This window comes from Eleutherodactylus coqui, chromosome 5 (genome assembly GCF_035609145.1).
Source record: "Eleutherodactylus coqui strain aEleCoq1 chromosome 5, aEleCoq1.hap1, whole genome shotgun sequence".
Lineage (NCBI taxonomy): Eukaryota > Metazoa > Chordata > Amphibia > Anura > Eleutherodactylidae > Eleutherodactylus > Eleutherodactylus coqui.
In genome coordinates, this window is record NC_089841.1 from 93588742 (window position 1) to 93615469 (window position 26728).

At 42.7% G+C, this 26728-nt stretch overlaps 1 protein-coding gene across 3 annotated transcripts in view; it reads right to left on the minus strand.

Annotated features, from left to right (window-relative positions):
* Nucleotides 1-24113, minus strand: part of ANKDD1B (ankyrin repeat and death domain containing 1B) — a 39340-nt gene extending 15227 nt beyond the window's left edge. For 2 of the 3 annotated variants that reach the window (XM_066602879.1, XM_066602877.1), the window contains exons 1-9: nucleotides 23776-24113; nucleotides 20746-20849; nucleotides 17251-17349; nucleotides 14541-14639; nucleotides 11934-12038; nucleotides 9444-9542; nucleotides 6228-6326; nucleotides 3932-4030; nucleotides 1496-1594 (exon numbers count right to left, since the gene is read on the minus strand). In XM_066602879.1, coding sequence (XP_066458976.1) covers nucleotides 1496-1594; nucleotides 3932-4030; nucleotides 6228-6326; nucleotides 9444-9542; nucleotides 11934-12038; nucleotides 14541-14639; nucleotides 17251-17349; nucleotides 20746-20849; nucleotides 23776-23938 — 966 coding nt within the window. In that variant the 5' untranslated portion in view covers nucleotides 23939-24113. The remainder of the gene's footprint in view (nucleotides 1-1495; nucleotides 1595-3931; nucleotides 4031-6227; nucleotides 6327-9443; nucleotides 9543-11933; nucleotides 12039-14540; nucleotides 14640-17250; nucleotides 17350-20745; nucleotides 20850-23775) is intronic. The other variant, XM_066602878.1, reaches the window with a different exon arrangement.
* Between the last annotated feature and the right edge of the window lie 2615 nt (nucleotides 24114-26728).

The window sequence follows — 26728 nt, forward strand, 5'->3', positions numbered from 1 at the left end:
CTCCAAGACTTCTCCAGAGCAGCACCAGTCCTCTGGAACGCATTACCCAAAACTATCCGAGCAATTCACAAAACTTCAGGCGTACTCTAAAAACGTACCTGTTAAGGGAGGCATACCATATCTCCTAAACCAACCCCCTCTGTACTCCGCCTGGTAACGTACTCCCTGTCCTAGTAACTGCAACCTCTGCTAGCTGCCATCAACCTCCCCCGGCAGTCACACCGATTCAGCCACCACACGGCTTAATGTCTGACCATTGTCTATGTGTATAGCATCCCTCACTCTCCACCTCACCATACCGCGCACATCTCCAGCCCCTTTACCTTCTGTATCACCCCATTACTTGTAGTATGTAAGCTCGTTGGAGCAGGACCCTCACCTCTACTGTTTCCATCAACTGATTTCTATGTAACTGTGGTTTTTGTATTTTTGTACTTATGTTTTCTGTAGCCTCCTGTCTTTGTAAGCGCTGTGGAACATGTTTGGCACTATATAAATAAAGATTATTATTATATCTATGCATGGCTGCTCACCTGTAGTTTCCATGTCAGTATTAAAAGGAATGGCAAATAGCAGGGAAACAGGAATGGACAAGTACTAAGAGTGCACTCTGGTAGCCCTGTCTGGGACCCCTATGTATTAAGTCTCTTGACCCGTTTGACACTCCAGAAATGAGTATATGAGTTAGAGGCATCGTATATGCACACAGCTCTCTCCATTGTAGTTTACAGGACTTGTGAAATGCCAGGCCGTTACCTTGACATTCATCATCTACAATGGAGAGAGCCACATGCATTGGAGTGCTGATTGGGGGGAAGGTGACCCCCATTCTCCCAATAGATGGGGATCCTGGGAGTGGAACTAACTTTGATTTATTATGGCATGTACTTAGAATACACCATAAATGCCTCAGATGGGAATACCCTTGCAGCCCTTGGAAGTAGTTCAGTATGGCAATGGAGCCTTCGGACCGGAAAAAGTTGTGCACCCCTGCTTTAGTTTCACAAAGTACTGCATCTCTGTTCAACACTTAACTTAGGGTGCATTGTGTGGCTGCAATATCTGGACCACCATAGAACCAAATTAGATCAAAATAGCGTTCTGTCTATAATACATTTAAAGATTGCTAGATTCAATAAACAATGATTTAATATAAAAGATTCATATATCCCTTCACATTTTGGGCAAGTTCAGAGCTACACTGGAGAGTGGGAAAAGAAGCCAGACGGACCCCATTATAGTCGGTGGGTTTCTGGATAGCGCCATTCAGGTCTGGCATGCGTCAGTTCTTCCCCTTGTTTGGCTCTCGTGACAAAACCAAATAACGGAAGATGAAGTGCAGGCAAGACTAAACCAGATCCTCTCTGCTAAGTTTTTTTTTTTTTGCATCAAATGTTGATTAGCTTTATTTTTCAGAAATTAAATACTGAAAAAGAACTCTAAAAGAAAAAATAAAATGATTACGTTACATAGTTCCAATTCACTGGATACTTACATTAGCGTTTGGAGTAAAATCAAAGTTGTTCCTAAGGAGGAGGTTGACCAGGGATAAGTAACCTTTCTCTGCTGCAACATGTAATGCCGTGTATCCTTCCTGCATATGGAGTATATTGTAAGATACAGGTATTTATTATTCAAGAGCTAATTTTCTATTAGACAGTTTTATCAAAGGAGATAATGAAGACATGGAATAAATTAAATTCAATTGGTATCAAAATTATTTGTATGGTTTATAGAATATAAACTAATTACTGGCAGTAATAATCAAATCCAATATTATATGCTGGCTCTACACGTATCTATCTATTTATAGGTCTATCTATCGGTCTATCTATCTCATATCTATCTATCTATCTGTCTATCTGTCTATCTATCTGTCTATCTCATATCTATCGGTCTATCTATCAGTCTATCTATCGGTCTATTTATCGGTCTATTTATCGGTCTATCTATCGGTCTATCTATCGGTCTATCTATCGGTCTATCTCATATTTATCTCTCTATATCTATCTCATATCTATCTATCTCATATCTATCTCATATCTATCTATCCATATCTATCTCTATATCTATCTCATAGCTATCTATCTATCTCATATCTATCTATCTCATATCTATCTATCGGTCTATCTATCTATCGGTCTATCGATCTCATATCTATCTATCGGTCTATCTATCTATCTATCGGTCTATCTATCTCATATCTATCTATCTGTCTATCTATCTCATATCTATCTATCGGTCTATCTATCTCATATCTATCTGTCTATCTATCTGTCTATCTATCTATCTATCTATCTATCTATCTATCTATCTATCTGTCTGTCTATCTATCTATCTGTCTATCTGTCTATCTGTCTATCTGTATCTATCTCATATCTATCTCATATCTATCTATCTATCTCTCTATCTCTCTATCTATATCTGTCTATCTCATATCTATCTCATATCTATCTATCTATCTCTCTATCTCTCTATCTATATCTATCTCTCTCATATCTATCTCATATCTATCTCATATCTATCTATCTATCTCTCTATCTCTCTATCTATATCTGTCTATCTCATATCTATCTCATATCTATCTATCTGTCTATCTCATATCTATCTTATATCTATCTCTATATCTATCTCTATATCTCTCTCTATCTCTCTCTCTATATCTCTCTCTATATCTCTCTCTCTCTCTCTCTCTCTCTCTCTCTGATCACCTCTGTGCAGAAAGAGGTCACAAGGTCACAATGTCCAAATATCTGAGACACATAAAATTTGTCTAGACGACATAATCACCGAAAATTGATGATTTGTTATTTGTTAGTGCCGACACATATTTTTAAGAGACTACCTAATGGCAGTTGGCCAGAAATTTTGCTAGCACTTCTGACTTAGGGCCTTTTACACAGACTGACAAATTGTTCAGATTCTCGCGCGCAAATGCATGCACAGACTGAATGATATTCAACTGCTACTTCACTAACCATAAAGGCGCGCTTTCTCTTCTGTTATGGAATCGCTATGGCATCTTTTCCATCTCTAAAGTTGTGTCTTGTATATATATTGTGTATATCTGTGATTGGCCTTTTTATATGCCTGTAGTCTGAAACAGATCTCAGAAGAGGAGTATCTGTATGTGAGGAGGTGACCGAAATAGTCTTGTTCATTTAGTTTGTATTGTTGTTTCCAACGTCTCATATTTTTGTACCCTCGGGACCTTAATGGGCAGGAGACTGAGTGCCGCTGGTCCAAATCAGACACTAGTTTTGCTAGGAGACACTTCAAGATAAATGGGTGGTTCACGCTCTGGATTGCTCAGAGGCGAGGCTCTGTGGTGAGAAGCAAGTTTGCAAATGGTTATGGCCTTGATAGAGAAAAGTCTGCAGGTCCTCTACAAGGAAAATCAGTGTGACACTTGGTGTGGGTAGCCTATATTGGAACGGGGAGTAAAGACCAACTTTCAAGTGTAATAAAGTTGCCTTGTTCGAGCATGCATAAACCCTTCTTTGATGCGACACAGCCATGCCGGGGCTTGATCAAAGCATGAGATCAACAGTTCAAGCAAAGATTTTCAATAGCTGTAAACGCTATGCCAGCTCCACATGCCTGCACCAACCCAGCAACTCCAGTGGGGCATGTTGTTGACATCAAGGATGCCCTCCTTGTCCCCAGGCCATAAAATAGCCCCACCGGACCCACAGCTCCCCAACCCTGCTCCTCCCCAGTCTACACCCAAAGCCACCCACACACACATGTATATCAATGTTTTAAATGACCAACATATAACATATTGAGCCATGCTTCAGATCAGCCCTAGCACCTTTGCAAAGCCTTGGCTCAATAAATCCCAGTTAGACTTGCCTGCTGTTACCTTTCTTTCATGTTTTCACTACTATTATCATTTCTCAAGACTTACAATAGAATATAAAATACATACATGGTTCATAGTGTTGATATCACTTCCCTCTTGCAATAATAGATCAGCACAAGCCTCATGTCCTCCTTCAACAGCCAAATAAAATGGTGTGGCCCCTATCTGGTGAACAATCCAAGAAGAGACTATTAAAGAAGGAAGAACTGGGTAGTCAGGCATTATCCTGCAGTACATCATCATAGGGCTTGTTGACATTTTTGAAATGCTCCCAGCGTCCTACAAGTTTTACACCAACGTTTTGGGGGATTTTAGATATGGCGATCGGGTTATATGCCTTATCCAAACTCAAAATCATTAGTGCACACACACATGGAACCATACTCTGTTGTATGTAATGTATATATGCTGATCAGGCATAACATTAAAACCACTGTCAGAAGAAGTGAATAAGATTACAATGCCTCCTGTAAAGGGTTGGGGTATATTACACAGCAAGTGAATATTTCTTATCTTGAAGTTGATGTGTTGGAAGCAGGAAAAATGGGCAAGTGTAAATGCCCATTTAGACCCAATGATTCTCGCTTAAAATTCGCTCAAAGCAGTGTTTTGAGCGAGAATTGTTGGGTCTAAATGCACGGACATCGTGCAGTTTTCGTGCACGATTCGTTCCTCGCTCAATTCTAGTTTTCTTGAATTAAGCGATGAACTCTTATCAGCAGTGCAGACTGGCATAACAGTCAGCAGTGCTGAGAAGATTCCTACAGCCCGTGAATATGAGCTGTAATCGCGGAGAACAAAACAGTTGTTTACTTATGCAGAACAGCTGTATTGTTCGCCGACCAATAGCGGCAGTGTCCTGCTCTACCTGCATAGCACTTAAGTAGCTACTTAGCTACTATAGACTATGCAAAGATGATTGCTCAAAACTGTCATTCAAACTGTCGTTTGAGCGATTTTTAAGTGATCATCTGTCAGTGTAAATGGGGTCTAAGGATCTGAGCAACTTTGACAAGGACCTAATTGTGATGGCTAGAAAACTGGGTCAGAGAATCTCTAAAACAGTAGCTCTTTTAGGGTTTTCATACTATACAGTGGTTAGTAGTTACCAAAAAGTAATCCAAAGATGGACAACCGGTCAACCGGTAACAGGGTCATGGGTGCCTAATGCTCATTGATGTGTGTGGGGAAACAGGCTAGTCTATCACGTCCGATCCCTCAGATGAGTTACAGTAGTATAAATTGCTTGAAAAGCTCATGCTGGCAATGACAGAAAGGCAGCAAAGAAAGGATTAAATTTGCACATGATGAATAAACTATTCAAGGCTTTATTATATCTTCATTAAAAGGATAAAGGGACACACAGACCCCAGCCCCGCTTCATTATGTGAATCATAAGAAACAGCCAATCGGCTCAAAATGTATAAGTGGAACCCAACTTGGGTCTGTGTATCTCTTTATCCTTTTAATGAAGATTTAATAAAGCCTTGGAATTTTTATTCAGCTTGTGTGAATTCGATCCTTTCTTTGGTAGTTGCTTCACTGTCTGAGCCAGCGGTTTCTCCAGCCGTGCTCTGATTTGGATTGTGAGTTGTCTATAATGAAAAGCCCCTGATTATATGGTGACCTTGCACAGTCTCCTTCTGTCTGATAGAAAGGTGTCAGGACACACAGGGGATCATACCTGAAAGGAAACCTGTCATCACCTATGAGCACCAGAAACTTAAGTTATGGTGGACATAGGAGAGGTCCCGAGGAGTCCAGGGATGTGCTTTGTATACTTACTTGCCCCTCTATTCCGCGCTGTCAGCCATGGAGGTCACTGTTGGAAAAAACTGTACTGCACATGTCCAACGGCGAGCTGTGAAGACCACCGCAGTACAGCGAACCCGGAAGTGGAGGGATCAGCGCTGATGCCGCTGCCGGAGAAATGCAGATAAGCAGGGCTGACTGGCTGCGGCAGTGCTGGATTCTATGCGGGATTCCCTGAACTGAATCCGCGCGTGCGGTCGACATGAGGCCTAATTGTATTATTTTTTTCAAATAAGCTGATCTAACTGAAATTTAGAGAGTAGCCGAACTTTTATGAAAAAGGGTAGTATATATAAGATAGACAGCGCAGGACTGGTACATCAAAATTTAGGAGATATAAACTTTTGCTTAGTTGGCCTATGTGTTGAAATCTGATATGTGGAGGTAGAACATATAAATGTACATTACTCGAAGATCACCTGGTTAATAACGGACGAAAAGTGAGAAACCACTTAAAACAGGGATTTCCGTTTCACCTATTTTGCATGGCCATTATAGATGGCCTGATATTAATGTCATCCTTCTAGATATCTGTGATGGTCATATATACCTTATTTGGACTATCCTTTTCTTGAAATTGATCCAGCAGAACCCTCACAACTGAATCATGACCATTAGCTGCAGCGAGATGTAATGCCGTGTTACCACCCTGTGACAGAGACAACAAAGAACATGAAGAGACTTAATCAAACATTTGATCTATTTACCAGCTATGATCCTGCCAATAATAGAATATTGTATGTAACACCCAGCATGTTACTCCTCTTCCCCATATGTAGTTAGAAGCTTCCCACAAGGCTGGTTGAGCACAGAACATGATAAATAAGATTAATTGTACCAGACGTAATGGGCACCAACATACTACAGATTAGTTCTCAATTAATGGATCTCAGCAGAGGTTTGTAAAATGTCTGCAGATGTTTATAAATACTAGATTGACCCGATGTTCGCTAAGCGAAAATAAAATGTTTCAGAAGTGGTAGTTGTGAACTTCTAAATCTGCTTGGTTCGGTGATTATTTAGAGCGTCACTTTGTATTTGGAGCAGATATCTAATATAAAAAAAGCCTACAGGTCTCTCTCTGTTTGTCTGTCTTTCTCTCTTACTGTCTCCCTCTGTCTGCCTCTTTTTCTCTCTGTCCGATCTCTCTTTCTGTCTCGGTTTCGCTCTGTCTCTCTATCTGTCTCTTTTGCTCTCTTTCTGTCTCTCAATTTTTAAATCACTATTTCTGTCTCTATTGCTCTCTCTGTGTGTCTCTATCACTTTCTCTGGGTCTTTCTATCTCTCTCGTTCTGTCTATCACTCTCATTCTGTCTCTCTATCGTGCTCTCTCTCTCTCTGTTTTTATTGCTCTTTCTCTGTCTGTTTCTCTCTATCTCTCTATTGCTATATTTTTCTATTTGTCTCTCTGTCGCTCTCTCTGTCTATCTATTGCTCTCTGTCTTTCTACACTCTCCATCTCTGTTTCTCTGTCTCTCTATTGCTGTATCTCTATTTCCTTCTGTCTCTCTATCGTTTTCTCTTTCGGCCTGTATTTCTCTTGCTCTCTCTCTCTCTCTCTCTCTCTCTGTTTCTCTATCACTCTCCCTCTGTCTGTTTCTCTGTCGCTCTTTCTCTCTCTGTTTTCTATTGCTCTCTTTCTGTCTGTCTATTGCTCTCTCTGTCTCTCTATTGCTCTCTCTTTCTATCGCTCTCTGTCTCTTTATTGATTTCTCTCTGTGTTTCTATCACTCTTTCTCTCACTGTTTCTCCATTGCTCTCTCACTCTGTCTCTCTATTGCTCTCTCTGTGTCTGTCTCTCTATCATTCTCTCTCTATCGCTGTCTCTCTATCGCTCACTCTGTCTCTCTATTGTTGTCCCTCTCTGTCTCTCTATCGCTCTTTCTCTCACTGTCTCTGTCTCTATCGCTCTTTCACTCTGACTCTCTATTGCTCTCTCTCTGTCTGTCTCTCTATCGCTCTTGGTTGGGCAGTGTATGGTGCAGCTTAGCAGTGTATGTTGTGTTGCTTAGCAACGCTTCACTCATTCCAGCGCATGCCTGAAGCACAGCAGCGCCGCCCATAGACTTAACATTGTAACTTTCAACCCGCCTGACAGTCCCTGAATGTATGAAACTCCCATTTGATGATTTTACGGCACTGGTGAGCGTGTGTGTCATCTAATGACACCAACATCATACACCAAAGTTACAGCAAAGGAGTAATATTAGATGCTATTAAGGCTGGGTTCTCACAGGGCGGATTCTCGGCGGAAATCTCGGTTTGGCCGCAGCTTTGAAGCGGCCCAGCTGCTCGCTCTTCCGCTGCGGCCAGCGCTCCCATAGAGGAGAGCGCGGCCGCAGCGGGAAAAAAAATGAACATGCTGCGGTCAGCAAATCCGCGCCGCAGCAGCGGCTTCTGCTGGCTTAGCCACAGCGGATTTGCCGTCCCGTGTGGACGAGATTTCTGAGAAATTTTGTCCACATGGCTGGCTCATCCCGGGATTAGCGGCCTCATGTGGATTTGCCGCAGCGAAATTCCGCACGGAATTTCTGCATCAAATCCGCCCCGTGTGAACTCAGCCTTATACTCACTATAAAAACACAAGCGTTATTCTCACCTGTCTACAACAAAGCAGAGAGAGATGGCTGATGGAAGTTGATGTTGTTGTCGCCATCATTTAAAGCAGGATTAAGTAACACAATTCAAGTACTGCGTCCCATAGCTTAAAGGGGTTGTATATACCGTATATATACTCAAGTATTAGCCGACCCGAGTACAAGCCAAGTCAATAAGTTTTACCACAAAAAATGGTAAAACTTAATGACTCGAGTATATACTAAGTAAAAGAAAAAACGCAATACTCATCTCCCAGCCGGCGTCTATGTCCCCGATGCAATGGTCTCCCCGGCGGTGCAGCAAGCTGCTTGAGAATTCTCCCCGCTGTGATCTTCCTGCTCAGCTTTGAATTTCCCCACCATCAGCGCCGGCGCTCTATAAACCAATCACAGCCATTTAGTGATGTTATTAACTGAATGGCAATGAATGATCGAGCGCCAGCTGTGATTGGGTGGCGCTCGATCCAATCACAGCGCTGACAGTGGGGGAATTGAAAGCCGAGCAGGGAGATGACAGTAGGGAGAATTCTTGCCACACCGCTGGGAAGACCACCGTGCCGGGGACACAGATGCCGCCTGTGAGATGAGTATTGCGTTTTTTTTGATGGGGGGTTACCTCACTTGAGTATAAGCCAAGGGGGGCTTTTTCAGCATAAAAAAATGTGCTGAAAAACTCGGCTTACAGTCGAGTATATACAGCAATTAGAAAAACTTGGCTAATTTCTTTCTAAAACAGTGTCACCTGTCCACAGGTATTGAATTTGATGGGAGCTGCGCCTGCAATACCAATCCAGGCCACTGCAATGTTAACAGAGCTGTCTACACTGACAGCGGATCCAGAGATCAGCTTATCATGGGGATCCATTCCAATTACCTATTGATAACCTATCCAGCAGAATACTTATGAGAAGCCCTGTTGAAAAACCACTAAAAGTGATCCTAAACTTTGAAAGTTGTGTATAAACTCAAGAATATATATTTAACAGCTGTTTATAAGAACTGAACACACAGCTACAGGACTAGAAGTTACAAAAGAACCTGAAAAACATGTTAGATGATTTCCAAGAATGTTTCAAGCAATCTCTTAAAGCCCCCGTTACGCATTGTCCTGTCATCATGACATAGGTGATTCACTCTTTATGGCATAAACAGAAAAGGCGACATCATACCTTTTCTTCTGCAGATGTGAATAGTCCCAGAGAGAGCAGATTATTGACCATATTAATATGTCCATTCTCAGCCGCTAGATGAAATGGTTCTCTGCCGTTCTGAAAAGACAATAAAGAAACATTGCTGTTCAATAAAAGAATAAAATCTTTAACATGACCTCCAGCTACAACGTCACATCTAATTGCTATCTCTGCACCGCTATACCTGCACCCTTAACTTCAGTTGTGAATGTTACTAACCATTTTGATTTACATTTAGATTGACCAGTGAATTCCTTACAATACCTACCGGTATGTCTCTGGAATTATTTCCTTTATGAGAAGTAGAATACCAAAGAAGGGAAATTAGAACTGTAAGATCAAATATTGGCTGTGTTAAAGGGCTCGTCCGGGACTTTTACTATTGATGACTAGAGATGAGCGAGCCTACTCGCTAAGGCAAACTACTCGAACAAGTAGTGCCTTATGCGAGTACCTGCCCGCTCGTCTCTAAAGATTCGAGTGCCAGCAGGGGAGAGCAGTGAGTTGCAGGAGTGAGCAGGGAGGAGCGGGGGGGGGGGGGGGGGAGAGTGAGAGAGAGATCTCCTCCCCCGTTCCTCCCCGCTCCCCCGCCGCTCCCCGCATCTTTTGAGACGAGAGGGCAGGTACTCCCATAAGGCACTACTCGCTCGAGTAGTTTGCCTTAGCGAGTATGCTTGCTCATCTCTATTGATGACGGATCGTCAGGATAGCTCATCAGTAGTTGATCATCAAGGGTCCGCTCCTTGGGATCCCCACTGGATTTGTTCACTAGCCCTGCTGTCAGTGCAGACAGCGCTGGAAGTGGATAGCGCTGTCCATATTGCAGCAGCCAGGGTTGGTACGGCAGGCACGGCTCCCAGTGCATTAAATGAGAATTCAACAGAAGATGTATCTGCAGTATCAACCTGAGCAGTTGCAATGTGGACTGAGCTAACGGTTTCCACCACTGTCCACACTGACAGCGGGCCTGGCAAACAACTGATCAGTGAGGATCTCGAGCAGCAACACCCCACTTCTCACACACACACACACACACCTGTGTTCCTGCATGTACTCTACACAGCACAGATGCTAGGGGAAGGAGTCAGGGCCTTCTGTGAATATAGTAATGGTATCTGGACCAGTGGCAGAGGCGGAGCTTGACTGAGTGCAAGTACTTGTGGGTCACCTGGAGGTTCACTATATTACTATTGGAGCCATTAATTAAGACATTACTATTGGAGCCACTGAGAATGGCCCCTACTGCTATTAGGGTCACTACTACTGTTAAGGCCACTGAGGAGGCACTATTGTTGTTGCGGCTACTCAGATGGGACATTATTGCTATTAGGGCCACAACTACTTTTAGGACCATAAGGAGGCATTTATTACTTATGAAGCCACTGAGGGGAGGTGCTATTACTACTGGGGCTTTAAGAGGGGCACTATTTGTAAGTGGAGGCACAAAGGAGGTACTATTACGTTGCGTGGACACCAAGAGGAAGGGACACTATTATTTTATGTGGGCACTGAGAGGAGGGTTTAGTGGCAGGTTGGAGTAAGCAGGCAGAGATAAGTCGTGGCTGGAGGACGTCTTTATGGTGGTCTTGGCCCAAAGAAAAATAAAAGTCACCAATCAGAGGCAATGTCTCTTGTGAAAACTGGAGGTTACTACACTGTAATCACTATCACTGTGTATAACTTGTATTGGAGTATTATTTATTTGGTGCCTGCATTATTTAAATGTATACTAGAGCTGAGTCTCTGTATCTAAGCCCGACCCCATGTTGTTTTCTTAGAATGTAAGACCTACTGTAGTCACCCACATGGATTATGTGCGGAATAAGCCACAAATTCTTTTAATGGATCTTATTACCTGTAGATATGTCATACAGGAGCCAGACACACCTCACAGAGCAAATATTGGAAATCTTTACACTCAGCTGACTAAATTCTAACTAACCCAATGTGTTTACAAGAAGGGTGGTTGAGATATAACAGTCCAAACACTACAATGAATTAACTGCTCCCAGATCAGCGGGAACAGTCCAAGTGTTGATGTTGTAATGCAAGCGCAGATATTATGAAGCAATATGGCATCTAATGGTGCGCACTATGAAGTTCTTCTGCAAGAGTTTGACCGCAAAATACTTTGTATGTCTTCATATCAAATCAAAAGAAAATCCCTAGTTACCTCCTGTATTATATCCAGAGCTGTATTCACAATTCTGCAGACTCCAGAACCAAAAAATTAAAAGAGGTTGTCCAGGATTATAAAACATGGCTGCTTTCTTTAAGAAATAGTGCTACACCGTTCCACAGGTTGTGTTTGGCATTTGCAGCTTCACTTCTATTGAAGTGAATGGGGCTGAACTGCCATACCAGATACATTGCAATATGTTAATACATATGGTGCACATAATACATAGATTTGTCAGAAGATTCAATGCTACTAATTCTAGAATACAGGTTATAAAATGGGACACTTACCGCATCCTTGATAACTAAGTCTTTCAGCTGCAGATCCTTCAGCAAATAATCCACTATGTCATTCTTATCATTCTGAGCAGCAAAATGCAGAACATTCATTCCATCCTGCAAAAAATAATCACATTTTACTTTATACTGTATATTACATTTTCATCTGGATGTTCTAGAGTGAAAAATCTCTTGAGTGAAGGTTGTCAGATGTGACTAATGCAAAGCTTAGATACATTCTATAAAATGCCTGTCTAAGTAAATATACCGCAATGTTTCTATGGCTTTTCATATTTTACCATTACTGAAAAAAAATGCAAATACAGTCAAAACCAACAAAAACATTGTGTTTTTGAAAACAAGACTATATGTGAAACCAACTGAGGGGTTAACCACACTGTCTTATGTTGGCACCGTTTTACCTACGGAATTCGGAAGCATGTCCTGGCCTGACCGTCGGTCTCCTGACACAAACTCCGAGCAGTATATATGTGTATGATGCTTAGAGTTCAGGTAATGGGACCTGCGGTCAGGCCGGGACATACTTCCAAATTTGGTACGTAATACGGAGGAAACATAAGACAGTGTGGTTAGCCCTGTAATACGGTATGTTTTCTAAGTGACGTTTCTTTTAATGTCTTATCAAGATAATATTTAATGATCTGCCACCTGACTGGTTATCAGATTATTATCTTACCACAGGGAAATACATATACAGTACTGTGCAAAAGTTTTAGGCGGGTGTAGAAAAAACTGCAGAGTAAGAACACTTTCAAAAATAGAAGAAGCGTTAATAGTTTATTTTTGTCAATTAGAATACTAAGGGAATGAATGAAAATGAAATCTAAATCAATATTTGGTGTGACCGACCTTTGCCTTCAAAACAGCATCAGTTCTTCTAGGTACACTTGCACAGAGTCAGTGATCTTGTAGGATTATAGTCAGGTGTGTGATTATCCAATTATACCAAACAGCATCATTTCCATATGTAGATTGAAACACAGACATTAACTAAAACAGATACAGCTGTGTAGGAGGCTTAAAACTGGATGAGGAACAACCAAACTTTGCTACAAAGGTAAAGTTGTGGAAGACAGTTTCCTGCCACAGGTCATACACCATGGCAAGACTGAGCACAGCTACAGCTCTTTTGATGAAGCACAAAGAATCGGGCAACGTTGAGGACTGTAGATGTAGTGGTCAACCACGGAAACTTATGCAGTAGATGAAAGACACATATTAGTTTCCTTCAAAATCAGAAGATGTGCAGCAGCGCTATCAGAACTGGCAAAAACCAGAGGGACCCAGGTACGCCCATCTACTGTTTGGAGAAGTCTGGCCAGAAGTGGTCTTCATGGAAAAGATGTGGCCAAAAAGCCAAACCTTTGAAGTAGAAACCGAGTGACTCAACAATGTACAAAAACATTGGCATTGGGGTACAGAAAAATGGCAGCAGGTGCTCTGGGCGCATGAGTTAAAATCTGAAATACTTGGCTATAACAGAAGTCAGTTTGTTCATCAAAGCAATGAAGAGCGGTACAATAATGAGTGTCTGCAGGCAACAGTGAAGCATGGTGGAGGGTCTTTGTAAGTTTGGAATTGCATTTCAGCAAATGGAGTTGGGGATTTGTTGAGTACTAATGGGGTCCTCAATGCTGAGAAATACCAGCAGATATAATTATTCATCATGCAAAACCATCAGGAGGCATCTGATTGGTTCCAAATTTGTTCTGTAGCAGAACGACGCCAAACATACAGCCAATGTCATTAAGAACTACCTTTGCGTAAAGAAGAATAAGTCCCGGAATTGATGATATGACACCCACAGGGCCCTGATCTCAGCATCATCAAGTCTGTCTGGGATTGCATGAGGAGACAGAAGGATTTGAGCAAGCTTACATCCACAGAAGATCTGGGGTTAGTTCTGCAAGATGTTTGAAACAACCTCCCTGGTGAGTTCCTTTAGAAGAATTGATACTGTTTGAAAGGCAAAAGGCGGTCACACCAAATATTGATTTGATTTAGATTTCTCTTTTATGCATTTCCCTTGCATTTTGTTAATTTACAAAAACAAACTATTTCAGGGTTTTCTAGGCAAAAACTATTGATGACCTATTATCTGGATAGATCAACAATAGTTAATCACTGGGGACTTGCTGCACACCTGATTGTCCAAGCTCACTGTCAATGCAGCAGGCCAGACGTGTGTCATAGCAGACAGCAATGGAAGTGACCTAGCTGGCTTCAATTCCATTAAAATCAATGGGAGCTCAAGTGGCTATTACACTTCCAACACTTCTGCCTCTGACACTGGAACCAGACGCGGAAGTGTAACAGCCGCTTCAGCTGCCATTGATTTCAATGGGAGTGAAACCAGCTAGGGCACTTCCACTCTTACCTCCTATGAAGAAAGACCGACCCACTGAACTGACCACCATGGCGGGTCCCCGACAATTAACTATTAATGACCTATTTTGAGGATACATCATCAATAGTTTTTGCCCGGAGGAGAACCCTTTTTTTCTTGCCTTAAATGCATGGTGTTTCTACGGAGAAATGGGATATCTACATTATCTATCTTATATACAGTATGTGATCTGTGTAATAACGTATACACACCTGATTTGTGGCTTTCTGATTTACTCCTGCTCTGATGAGCATCTGCACAACTGTTAGGTCAGCCGACCATGCAGCCAGGTGAAGGACAGTGAGGCCATGCTGAGAGGAGAACAGGTTAGTTATAGAGGGTTATATTAAATTGCAGCTCATATTAATCAAGCATACACCATATTAGTGAAAAGGCTGAGTTATTCCCTGTGTAGCATGTGGCCCTCTGTATTACTCGGCATGGTCTTTTCACCAAACCACCACTTATATGGACAAAAACCCACCAAAGGCTGGAACGCATGTTGCTTTGGATTTTTACCAGCTTTACAACCTCCAATGGTAAATTTCCGGTCTGGGGAGCTATTTCATATTCACCAGGTGCCCCGTTCCTGTGCTGCGTCCCCACAAAGTTGGTGCATGCACACAGTGTGACTCTCCCATAGAGATGAATATGAGAGCAGGCACACAGAGCTGTCCAAAAATCTGTGGTGTGCGCCAACGTCGTGGAGACACCCTGCAGGGTGTACAAACCATGTGCAGTAGGCATATACACTTGCATGTAGCCGATATTGAGAGGTGGCACCTAATCCTAGTTAGTCCCAGCAATTTTATTATCACTTGGTGGGCATCTGTGCTTGTAGCCTCATAGGATTTGTTAGTTGGGTACTTTATATACTAAATGAAGTTATGCTGTCTCTTGGATATTAGTAAACAGACAGTTTGGTAATTTTTAAAATCTCTGCCTGTAATCTGACCAAAAGAAGAATAGGAATCAGTAATGTATGGGATAGTACCAAGTGCTTCAGAGGATCGTAAGCAAAATTACCCACAAATTAAGGACGGTTTCAGATGAGCGTATTGTTATACGTCCGTAATACAGATCTGTAATATGGACACGTTACTTTGCTGTCATTTGCTTTATTTTCTACAGAAAATAATACCAATGTATGCAAAAAAGCACAAAAATAGGTCATGGTGTTTTTAAAATATGGCCATGATAAATATGTTCATTTAAATCGATACATAAATTTACATTAGCTGCATATTATGGTACACAAAACAAGGACCAAATATGGAGATAAAACACACTTGTCTGAAAATAGCCTAAGGCCTCATGTCCACAGGGACAGATCCGCAGCGGGTCAGCCGCACTCGTGATCCGCGCCCCATAGGGATGCATTGGACACCCACAGGTATTTAAATACCTGCGGATGTCATTTTCCCTTGAGGCGCGGATTGCGTCTGCGGGAAAACACCCGCAGCATGCTCCATTTTAGTGCTGTAATCCCGCGGGGACGGCTCCCGCAGGCTTCTATTGAAGCCTATGGAAGCTGTCCGGATCCGCGGCAAACCCGCAGCTGAATTCCTGCTCTCCGGCGCTGGAATCGGGAGAGCAGGAGTTCAAAAAAAAGAGTGCACGGCACACATATGGGGCCAAAGAAAGAAGATCCGGCCGTGACAAAGGGCAGATCCGCAGCATCCAGACAGGTAAGTAGCTCTTCTTTTTAGGCCTTATGTCCGTATGAAGAATCCGCGCTGGGCCTGATTTTTTCCGTGGACATGAGGCCTAAGGCCCCCTTCAGACGGGTATATTTGTGCATGATGATTTTTTTACATGCGCAATACACAGAGAAAAGAACCGATTGATTCCAATGGGTTCATTCTCACGCATTTTGGTCGCTCATCAAAAAAACGCAGCATACTCTATTTTTCGGCACATTTGCGCACCCAGAGTTCCCATAGAAGTCAACAGGGATGCGCAATATGCTAGTACAGGCATAAAGCACTGTGTAATTGCACAGGATAAAGAAGGTTTCTAGAACTCATTAGACTAATTAACTATTTTAAACGGTGCGTTCCTATTTGCCACGGGCAAACGAACATGTCTTGGGGATGCAAAAAGTGTAGGAAAATACACTGATACGCGTGCACAAAGCATTGTTCATATTGCGAATATGCAGCGCTCAGGCGCATGCGCATGTATGAAGGGGCCGAAGGGTTCATTTGTACCAAAAGATTTTTCATTTGAATGAGCAAACAATATCAGAGTCTGTTCGTTTGCTCGTGTAGCCCGTTTATACAGACAGACACATCGTTGGCTCGTTCAACCAATAAATCATTCAGTCGCTCACATTGGCTGTACAAGGGACTGAGAACGACTGAACAGTCGCTATTTAAACCGAACGATAAGTGAACGAGCCAACAATGATTTTTATGCCTGCATAAAATGAGTGACAAACAAAAAGCGAACGATTTATCATTCATTGTTTGATCATTGGCTGCCTTTACACAGAACCATTCATTCACTTTTGGTCATTTGAATGATTTTTTGAACACCAATTGTTCCGCACAAAAAGGGCCCTAAATGTGTAAAATACTACATAAGCCTTAAACAAAACCACCACATGACAGAACAATTGTATTCAGAATTCTGTAATGTCATTAAAGGGGTTGTATAAAAGGTTAGAAGCAAAGAAGTCTGTATTTTTGTTTTCTTTTTTTGTTTTCAGAAACAGCGCCACTCTTGTGAATGGTCTGATTGGGTACTGCAGCTAAGCCCCATTCTCTTGAATGTAGTTAAACCGCAATATCAAACACAGCCCAGGAACACAACCAGTGCTGTTTCTGTGGGGTGCAGATCTGTTCTTTGTTTTGCTAACCTCATACAATTCTTGTAAATTGGAATCAAGCAGCATGAACTATATTGTAGTCATCCGCTTACCCTGTCCACAGTATCAACGCGAGCTTTATGACTGAGAAGAAAGGACACGGCTTGGTAATGGTTTCCTGCTACCGCAAAGTGCAGAGCGGTGCGATCAAGCTAGGAAAAGAACAACGAACAGATTAGATTTCACTTCCATTGTTAAATTGCTGCAGAGACTCGCAGTGTTATAGGAAATGTTACATTGTGTCATTTACAATTCATGCAGCTTTACTAAAGTGCTTGGAATTGGCCAACATCGGAAAATCTGCTATTATACAGTAAACATGAAATGTACCGCACAACCAGCATTCCGTGCTACGGGTATGGCGTAGTTGGCAGCTGTAGACGAGATCAGCCAGTAAGAAAAGAGATGAAGGAGGAAAATGCAATGTGCTTTGTATGATGTTACCGTACTTTCTAGAAATGTAATTGCGCACGGTGATAGGGAAGTTTCAGAGTTTCTTTGGAAAACAGCCACTTCAGCCAGAAGTGCATTAAACAGGAAGGAGAAGTGGAAGACTTTCCATTATATATTTCCAATTCCTCTTCATTCCACTTCTGGTTTTGGTTCAAAACTTACAACTTTTTTCTAAAAAAAAAAAAAATGCTATATGTGAAAGCATCCTAAGGATACATTCACACAAATGGAAAGGATTTTCTGCTGCAGAAACTCCGCACCACAAACCACATGATTTCTGCATCAAAATCTGCACCAATTTTGGTGCAGATCTGCAGCTGATTTTACCCAATTAAGAAAAGGAGGGAAGTCTTCTGCAGATCCACTCCAATTGTGGTGTGGAATTTTTTTTATGGTTTGAGGTTTTTTTCATACGGGTATAAATGCAACTCTGCTCGCAGCTACTGAGCGTAGTTGCACATGTACAAGCGCGAGTTTGAAAAAAAAAAGCGGAAAGATAGGTGATGCACTGTCTTCTCGCACGTAGTATTGACGCCCGAGAATACTGCTAGCGAAAACAAAACCATTCAAATCAATGATTTTCACGGCAGCATAAGGGGACAAAATCACGCCCATCTGTTTAACAGTCATGTGACTGCTGGGCCCAGAAGTGAGTGGAGGACAGAGAGAAGCCAGAGGGTGGAGTGCAGCGTCCAGGATTAATTGAGTATATCTTTTAACTCATTTTAGGTTCAAGAACTTTGGGGAGGGGGCAAGGCGAGGTGCAGAGGGGGTGGGGATATAGTGGTAAAGCCTTGACAATATTGCAGCTAATTCCCTATCATTTGTTCAATACTTGATACGGCCCATGGGCTATAATGGCAATTTTCCTTGATTTAAAAGAAAAAAAAAAACGGACCCTTTTTTTTTCTTATTCTGGACAACCTTTTTACATAACAAGTTCAGTTTTGGACATAATATAACTTTTTTTTTTAAATAAAAGATAAGACCAAACTAAAAATTTGATTTTTTTAGATGTACCATCATATGTCAGGGCGGAGCATAGTATATCCTCTATGCAGTGCTTCGTAAACTGTATTACGGGGTTCATTGCAGAGGTGCCCTTGAGTTGTTGATGAGATGTGAGATACTATTTGGTAACAAAAATATATCTTAATAGCAGTGCAAAAAGAATACCTGGCACTATATTTGGGTAGTATGACTGAGCTCAATAATATGAAAGAGATTTTGAATCCAGGCACAGAACAGGAGGAAAGCTGTGTGGTTGCTGGCATGGAGCTACCTCCACTTTAAGGGTGCCCACCCACTAGCGTTTTTTTACTGCGAAATTCGCAGCGTTTTTTTTTTCTGCAGGGGTCTTTGGGCTATGGGACATGCAAAGCTAAAATCGCGATCGCGCAAAATCGCGATATCGCGGTAAATCGTGATTTTGCGCGATCGCGATTTTTACATTACAAGTCCCATAGACCCCCTGCAGAAAAAAAAAACTGCGAATTTCGCAGTGAAAAAAAACGCCAGTGGGTGGGCGCCCTAAAGGGGTTTTCCAGGACTTGGAAAAAAGATTTTATGGTATAAAATAATGAAAAAAATGTACACTTACTTTCTGCAGCAGCTCCCACCTGCTTGGAGCCCGGAACAAAGTCAATGGGAGGTCATTGTTGTACATTGAGCAGAATCACTGCTGAAGACTGTCACACAATGAATAGCCTGTGGCCTACAGCTGCCTTCTTCTTTTGGGTTCCATTTAAGCCCATAATTTTTTTTTAAGTCCTGAAAACCACTTTAAAAAGCTCCAACCACTATCAACCAGCTATTATCACAGGCGGATGCTGCATTAGGCCAGACATTTCCCCTGCCCTGGCCATTGTAGCATTCATTACATGGTAGCCATTCAAATTAAACACTTTTGCAGTCCTGGTTCATAGAAGGTCCTAGTGAGGGACTCCCAGTATAAGGTCTATATGTCCTTATAGGGTATATAGACAGGGGTTGTCTTCATGAGACAACCCATATAATTAGTTTGGTGCTCATATAGTACAGTATATTCTGGGTTAAGAAGGTAAATGAAAGATACATTGATAACTATGGTATTGGTGCATCTTGTCTCCACCAGAACAATTGGTGGAGACGTGGGTTTGTTGGGCTGGAGTTATAGGGAACGCCCACAGCTGGCAATTGGCTACCTGGACAGAGGCTGAAGAAAGCGTCTGACAGCCCGGCGGGAGACGGGGAGAGAGAGAGCGGGGGCAGCGGCGGCATGACAGATTGCAGTGCTGATGGGAGTCTGGTGGCTAGAATGACAGCGCGGGATGGAACCAGCCTTGAGCCTACGCTTACCTACATGCATTTGATGGCACCTCTATCCACCCAGCCAGGTGACAGCGTGGCCGCCTTCAGCGGTGGAGTACGGCAGCAGGCAGTACAGTGGATATTGGAGGCCTTGGGAGTGACTGACAGCGCCAGAGCTGGGATGGGAGAGTGGCGGTGAGAGTGACAGGAGGCAGGAGGGGAGATGATGGTAGAGCAGCGCCAAATGTAACAGCGGGCTCCAGAGCCAAGATGGCAGGGCTGTGAGGACAGACTGACAGCGGGGCAAGGAGCAGATATGACAGCCTGGCAGAACCACACTGACAGCACCACTAAAAATACGCTAACAGCTACAAAAAGCAGCCCAGCGGGGAGCTCACATGGAAGAAGGGTGACATGCCACAACGCCAGGTACTGTTGTCAGCTTGTGTCTTGGGAGGAACGTCCGGTAGCCAATTGGCAGCTGTGGGCATTTCCTATAACTCCACCAGGACAATCCCAGGTCTCCACCCATAGTTCCGTTGGAGACAAGATGCATTAGTACCGATAACTACCTTAAATGTTGGAATGGAAAGGCCACAGAAGAAAGTTTGATAGGTCCTGCCCCATACTGTGAGAGATGCTTCTTCCTGAGCTCATTGTTGCTCTCTGCTCAGTAATACATTTTGAAGAACCTTCCAAGAAGAAAGTAATTTCTTCTGAAGGTATTTCTGGCTCAAAAGGGGTTTTGACTTTTCAGACCTATTAAGCCATTGCTATACAAGCACTTTTATAAAACTCCAACTTACCACATTTTTAGCATTGATGTTCACCTTCTTTTCTTGGAGTAAGGTCATCTTCGCCACATTATTTTTCTTTGCGGCTTCATGAAACTCCATCTCATTTTTTAACACTGGAACAACATAATATCAAAATAAATAGACACATATGATTTAGTAATGATGTTGGGTTCATTTCTACATGTGAAAACCCTCCAAAAGCACCAGGCTGCAACACAACCCCTACGGAAAAGAAAAGCAAGTTCGGTTAGGCTTTCACCTTATTTTTGCATCCTGTTAAAAAAAATATATTTTTTGTTCAAGACCCTTAAAGCAGGATGACTATCTATTCCTGTTACCATTTACCTCTCTAACATAGTATCTGCCTGGATTCAGTTACCAGGACATTAAAAAAAAGGAGCCGGCATATTTTTATGTGTCCTGTTCACCTGTTTCAATAGTGAAACTTCCCCCCAGAATAACACTATCTTTTAGCCAGATGCAAAAACTTGGTGTGAACAGAGTCAAACCTAACTTAGGCTTCGTGCACACTGCAATGTAGTAGGTATAAGTGAGTAAGTATCCCTGATGTATATCTCAGATGGAAGTCAACCAGTATGTATAGGCATACAGTGACATAGACTGCCCAGTGACCCCCATTATAAAATACTGTATACGTATAGGCTATTTAATGCAAAGGTATACTGACACATGCCTCTCAACAGTATGCCAAAAGGGCACTCTTTTGGCGTACATCGGGTCAATGGCCATTGTATATAAAACGCAAAGCGGAAAGTGTTTTTGTTTTTCTCATTAACCTTATAGAAAGAGAAATCCATGACAGCAAAACAAAAGGGTCCAGTCCAGAGCATGAATCCATAACAGAGGATGCAAGGCGAGCGACCCCCCTCCAGTAGGCTTGTGCCACCTGGCAGGACCATTAAATATGATAATCTAATCCTGGGGCATGAATAAACGAGCCAGAGCAGCAGTATTTTGCACCATCTTCTGCTGCCCTGGCTTCTTTATTCCTGCTACTTTCTTGGATTTGGATCTGATCCTCTGTGGGAGTGCAGGAGATACCACCTCTCCATAATTGGATTCTTGGGTGAGTGCTGCTGAATCCTGATGAAGTGCTGACAATGTAATCCTGGGGCATCATAGCCACTGAAGCATAAATTAGATACTTCTGGGGTAATGGCACGTATTCTCATAGGGACTAAATAAGTCCTGTGTAAAACCTTTAATGAAGTCTCGGTCAGGGTTCACTATATTTTTAAAGAAACATGTTCAACATAATTAGTTAACACAACCAAACATTAAATCACAAGGCGGTAATTGTTTGTTTTTTTTTAACGCTCCCCCTCTTGCGCATTTACAAGGACGGTCACGTTCTGCACAAACTGGAAAGACCAGAATATAACAGGCAGACGACTGATGTAGACGCTTATGTTCTAGGTGCTCCAAAAGGAGAAACTATACCCTCCCGACCCACTTATGTTCATGCATATACTATTTATTGTCTTTCCTTTCAAATATCTTAGTAGTTGTTTTTTTGCAATGTAAACAAACCACAAGGAGTGGGAATAGAAAAACAGAAGTATGAATACGATAACTGCACAATTGTAAAGCAGCAACACATTTTCAGAGTTGCAGTATATTGTTATAGTGCAGAAATACAATAAACCTCAGGATTATTCACATGGTTTGCAGAGCAGTTTCACATTTGATTTTAAAGGGTCTGTTGACCTGAGCAACACAGCAGCAGCTCTAACATGTCTGCTAAAGCCTATATGTTAACTTATAACAGGTTATTAGATCTTTCAGGTATGCAGCAATTACAGCAAGTTTCATCCGTCCACACCAGAAGCCAAGAATTCGGTGAAAATTTTGAATTAGGATCAAGACTCAGGACCCCCAAAATTCTCAAGAGTACTGATTTGGTTGTCGTATGATGGAGGCAATGGCCAAGTATATTGAATTATTAAAATAGTGTAAGATAAGCACAACACATGTCAAAGGTTGTAATGTTCAGTACTTGTATTCATTAGCATTGGTGGAACTTTCTGATGCAGTTACCATAGGTGAGGGGTTAACCACATTGTTGTAATCTGTCTCTGCCTTACGCACAGAACACGGAAGCATGTCCTGGGCCTGACAGGGAGTCTCCTGATGTGAACAGATAGGAACATATGATGCTTAGAGTTTGAGTCACGAGATCCATAGTCAGGCTGGGGCATATTTCCGTCTTCTATACATAAAAAACGAGGCAAAATATGACTTTGTGGTTAGTCCCTTAAAAAGTTTTTTGGGGCCTGAAAAAAATCTTCAATGGAAGGGAATAGTATAAAATAAAGAAATAAGCCATACTCATGTCCTTAGGTGGCCCCGTCTAGCGTAAGACCTTGTTCCCCACAACTCTGATCCCAGAAGAAGTTGGGGTGGTCACTTGCCATTCATTCTGAAATGACCGCTGATGCCTGTGATCGCTTGTGCACTTACGCGCGTAATGCTCGACACATGACCTCTGTGGTTTCTTCCGAAATCGGAGCCATGAGGAACAAGGTTTGTACGCTAGATGGGGGCCACTTAAAAGGGTGAGAATTCCTTATTCTTTTTTTTCCTGCCCCCCCAATATTTTTTTTTAGCCCCAGAAAGCCCCTTTATAAATATCTAGAATACTCTTCATGTTTATTCACTCTGGGTGGATGTACTCTGGATTTTCCATCTGGACTTTGCAATGTATTACAGTGTCAGCAAAGTGAATGAGATTTTCATTTTCCCATCCACAGATATGTGAGGAAAAAAAATCCATACAAAAATTAACACACAGTGTAGATTGTAAATCGATAGCATGTAAATTTATGTTTTCACCATGGATTTCACCCTTTGCAATGCATAGGACAAAATCAATTGCAAATGGATGAGAAAATCAATTGCAAATGCATGATAAACTATAGCCCTATAAATATGCCCTCAGGATATCAGCTAAGCATGAATTATTACTTCATCTGTTCTGAACACTGAAAGAGTTCTGAAAGAGTATTTGCTGTGACTTACTTATCTCATGATTTTCACTCATCCCCTGAGGAGTATTTTTATTCCGTGCGGTCTGCACCAGTCCATTGACGGAACCAATCATCTTCTGGGCTTGACTTCTCCCCAATTCAACCAGCGTTGCTTTCCCATCTTCTTTTTTCATTTTGTTTTCCTGATCCCTCATACCCGTGGTCCAGTATTTTCTCTTCTTCACTATAATATCCCCTTACACTTGTAAGAACAAACACAAAGTTCACAGTAGACATCAACATAGGATTCCCTCCATGGGTGAACTCCGTGTGATCTGATGTATTTCTGGTCTCTGAATAGATCAGGTGAGAGACTAGCTTAGGCTGGGAATCAGGTCTCTCCTCTATGTCACTCAGTGACGAAGGTCCTCTGCAGGTTTTGTATACCCAGCGTAGAGTGACTCATACCTGAAAGGCACTCATGACATAGAAAAGTTATTAAGTTCACTCCAAACAATCATTTGGGTAAGAAGTAAGTTGGAAGTAAGATCACACAGGAGGAGAGAACACTGCACTTTATACCAATACTCTAAATACTTGCTTATCTAAAGAGATGTGTACATTGCGTAAGAAAGTAAGCACTTGTAATGAATGTAAAATGGTTGATAAGTAGCAGTAGTGGTTTCATTTTTTTCCAAGACATCCCAAAGTGGGGGCATAACTTCTGGATCTCAGCAAAGGAAGAACCAGACCTTCCCTATTTCCGTATATGACAAACCCTTTCTGGCCAGTAGCTATGGGTGTTTCTTTCTGTACAGGCCCTTGTTAGTTACTGTGGCTATCTAACAGAAATCGCCACTTCTACCACATTAACAACCGAGACCAATCACTAATCCCTCCCACCCATAGTAACGTGGCGTCAGCAGCATCTGTACTCCTCAACCTTACACTATACTATTTCAAACAATATGGTGTACAAGTGGTTTCTCCCCTCCATCATTTTGCTACTAATCACATATAGTTCCAGTATTACATATACTCAATATATTCAATCCATTTATAAGGAGATAAATAAGTTACTCATAATGCAATAATAAATCACGCCTGATGTTAAGACCCTTGCCCCGCTTCCACCTTACAGATACAGTGGCTTACAGCTGCTCTAGCATGTGGCCAATGAGTGCAGTGTTAGGCCCTGCCCTTTCCCTGCCAGACCAGCAGCAGGGAAGGAGTTAATGAAAAGAGTGATGCTGGGAGGAGATTCTGCACCCTCTATGATGTGGGCAGTGATAGGTTTGTCATGTCACTGCCCAGACGAAGCCCATTGGCAGCGCTGGTGTGTGAGGGAGGTTCTGTCTTCGCCCCTGTGAGATTGACCAGAAGGATCTGGAAGGTTCTGGTGCTGAGAGTGGAGGTTAAGTCCCACCCCTATGTGAGGTCACAACAGCCATTCTGAAGAGCAGCAGCAATGACTAGTGAATATGTCCACTGCAACCTGAAATGGATCGCGGTAATGGCCTTCGCGAATGGAGTGCACGGGGAAACTTCACGGAGAATTAAGGACTGTATCTGGACTGCCTGATAGGACACCGGAGTCCAGCGAGATTATGGAACTGTGGAATATTGTAAAGGATCAGGATTAGAGATGAGCGAACGTACTCGTCCGAGCTTGATACTCGTTCGAGTATTAGCGTGTTCGAGATGCTCGTTACTCGTGACGAGTACCACGCGATGTTCAGGTTACTTTCACTTTCATCTCTGAGACGTTAGCGTGCTTTTCTGGCCAATAGAAAGACAGGGAAGGCATTACAACTTCCCCCTGCGACGTTCAAGCCCTATACCACCCCCCTGCAGTGAGTGGCTGGCGAGATCAGGTGTCACCCGAGTATAAAAATCGTCCCCTCCCGCGGCTCGCCACAGATGCGTTCTGACATAGAGGAGGGAAAGTGCTATCTTGGTGGAGCTGCTATAGGGAGAGTGTTAGGAGTATTTTAGGCTTCAAGAACCCCAACGGTCCTTCTTAGGGCCACATCTAACCGTGTGCAGTACTGTGGAGGCTGCTTTTTGCAGTGTTGCACATTTTTTTTTTTGGTATATCGGCCGTGCAGAGCATTGCGCCCTGCAGTAATACTCCAGGGCCAGAAGTGGTGGTTAGGCAGGGACAGAAGACATATTGATTGAATATAGGCAGTGGGCCTTTGCAAAAACATTTGGGGAAAAAAATCTATTTGGGCTGCCTGTCACTGTCCTCAGTGTTCTGGGTCTCTGCTGGGTGTAGTAGTCCTCAAAATTCATACGCAGCCAGCTAAGTGTTACAGAAGGCTTGCGCAAAATTATTTCCTGGCTCTGTCTGGGCTGTTAAATCACCGCTGTATTGCAGTCCACAGTGCAACACTCTGCAGTTCTTTGACATACTCCAGGGCCAGAAGCGGTTAGGCAGGGACAGAAGACATATTGATTGAATATAGGCAGTGGGCCTTTGCAAAAACATTTGGGGAAAAAAATCTATTTGGGCTGCCTGTGACTGTCCTCAGTGTTCTGGGTCTCTGCTGGGTGTAGTAGTCCTCCAAATTCATACGCAGCCAGCTAATTGTTACAGCAGGCTTGCGCAAAATTATTTCCTGGCGTTCCGTAAGCGAAGTCAGCCTCCAACCACAGGCCAATAAGTGGCACATTTAATTACAGCGTTCTGTTTCTGCATTACTGGTAATACAGCATGCTGAGGGGTAGGGGTAGGCCTAGAGGACGTGGACGCGGGTGAGGACGCGGAGGCCCAAGTCAGGGTGTGGGCACAGGCCGAGCTCCTGATCCAGGTGTATCGCAGCCGACTGCTGCGGGATTAGGAGAGAGGCACGTTTCTGGCGTCCCCACATTCATCGCACATTTAATGGGTCCACGCGGTAGACCTTTATTAGAAAATGAGCAGTGTGAGCAGGTCCTGTCGTGGATGGCAGAAAGTGCATCCAGCAATCTATCGTCCACCCACAGTTCTGCACCGTCCACTG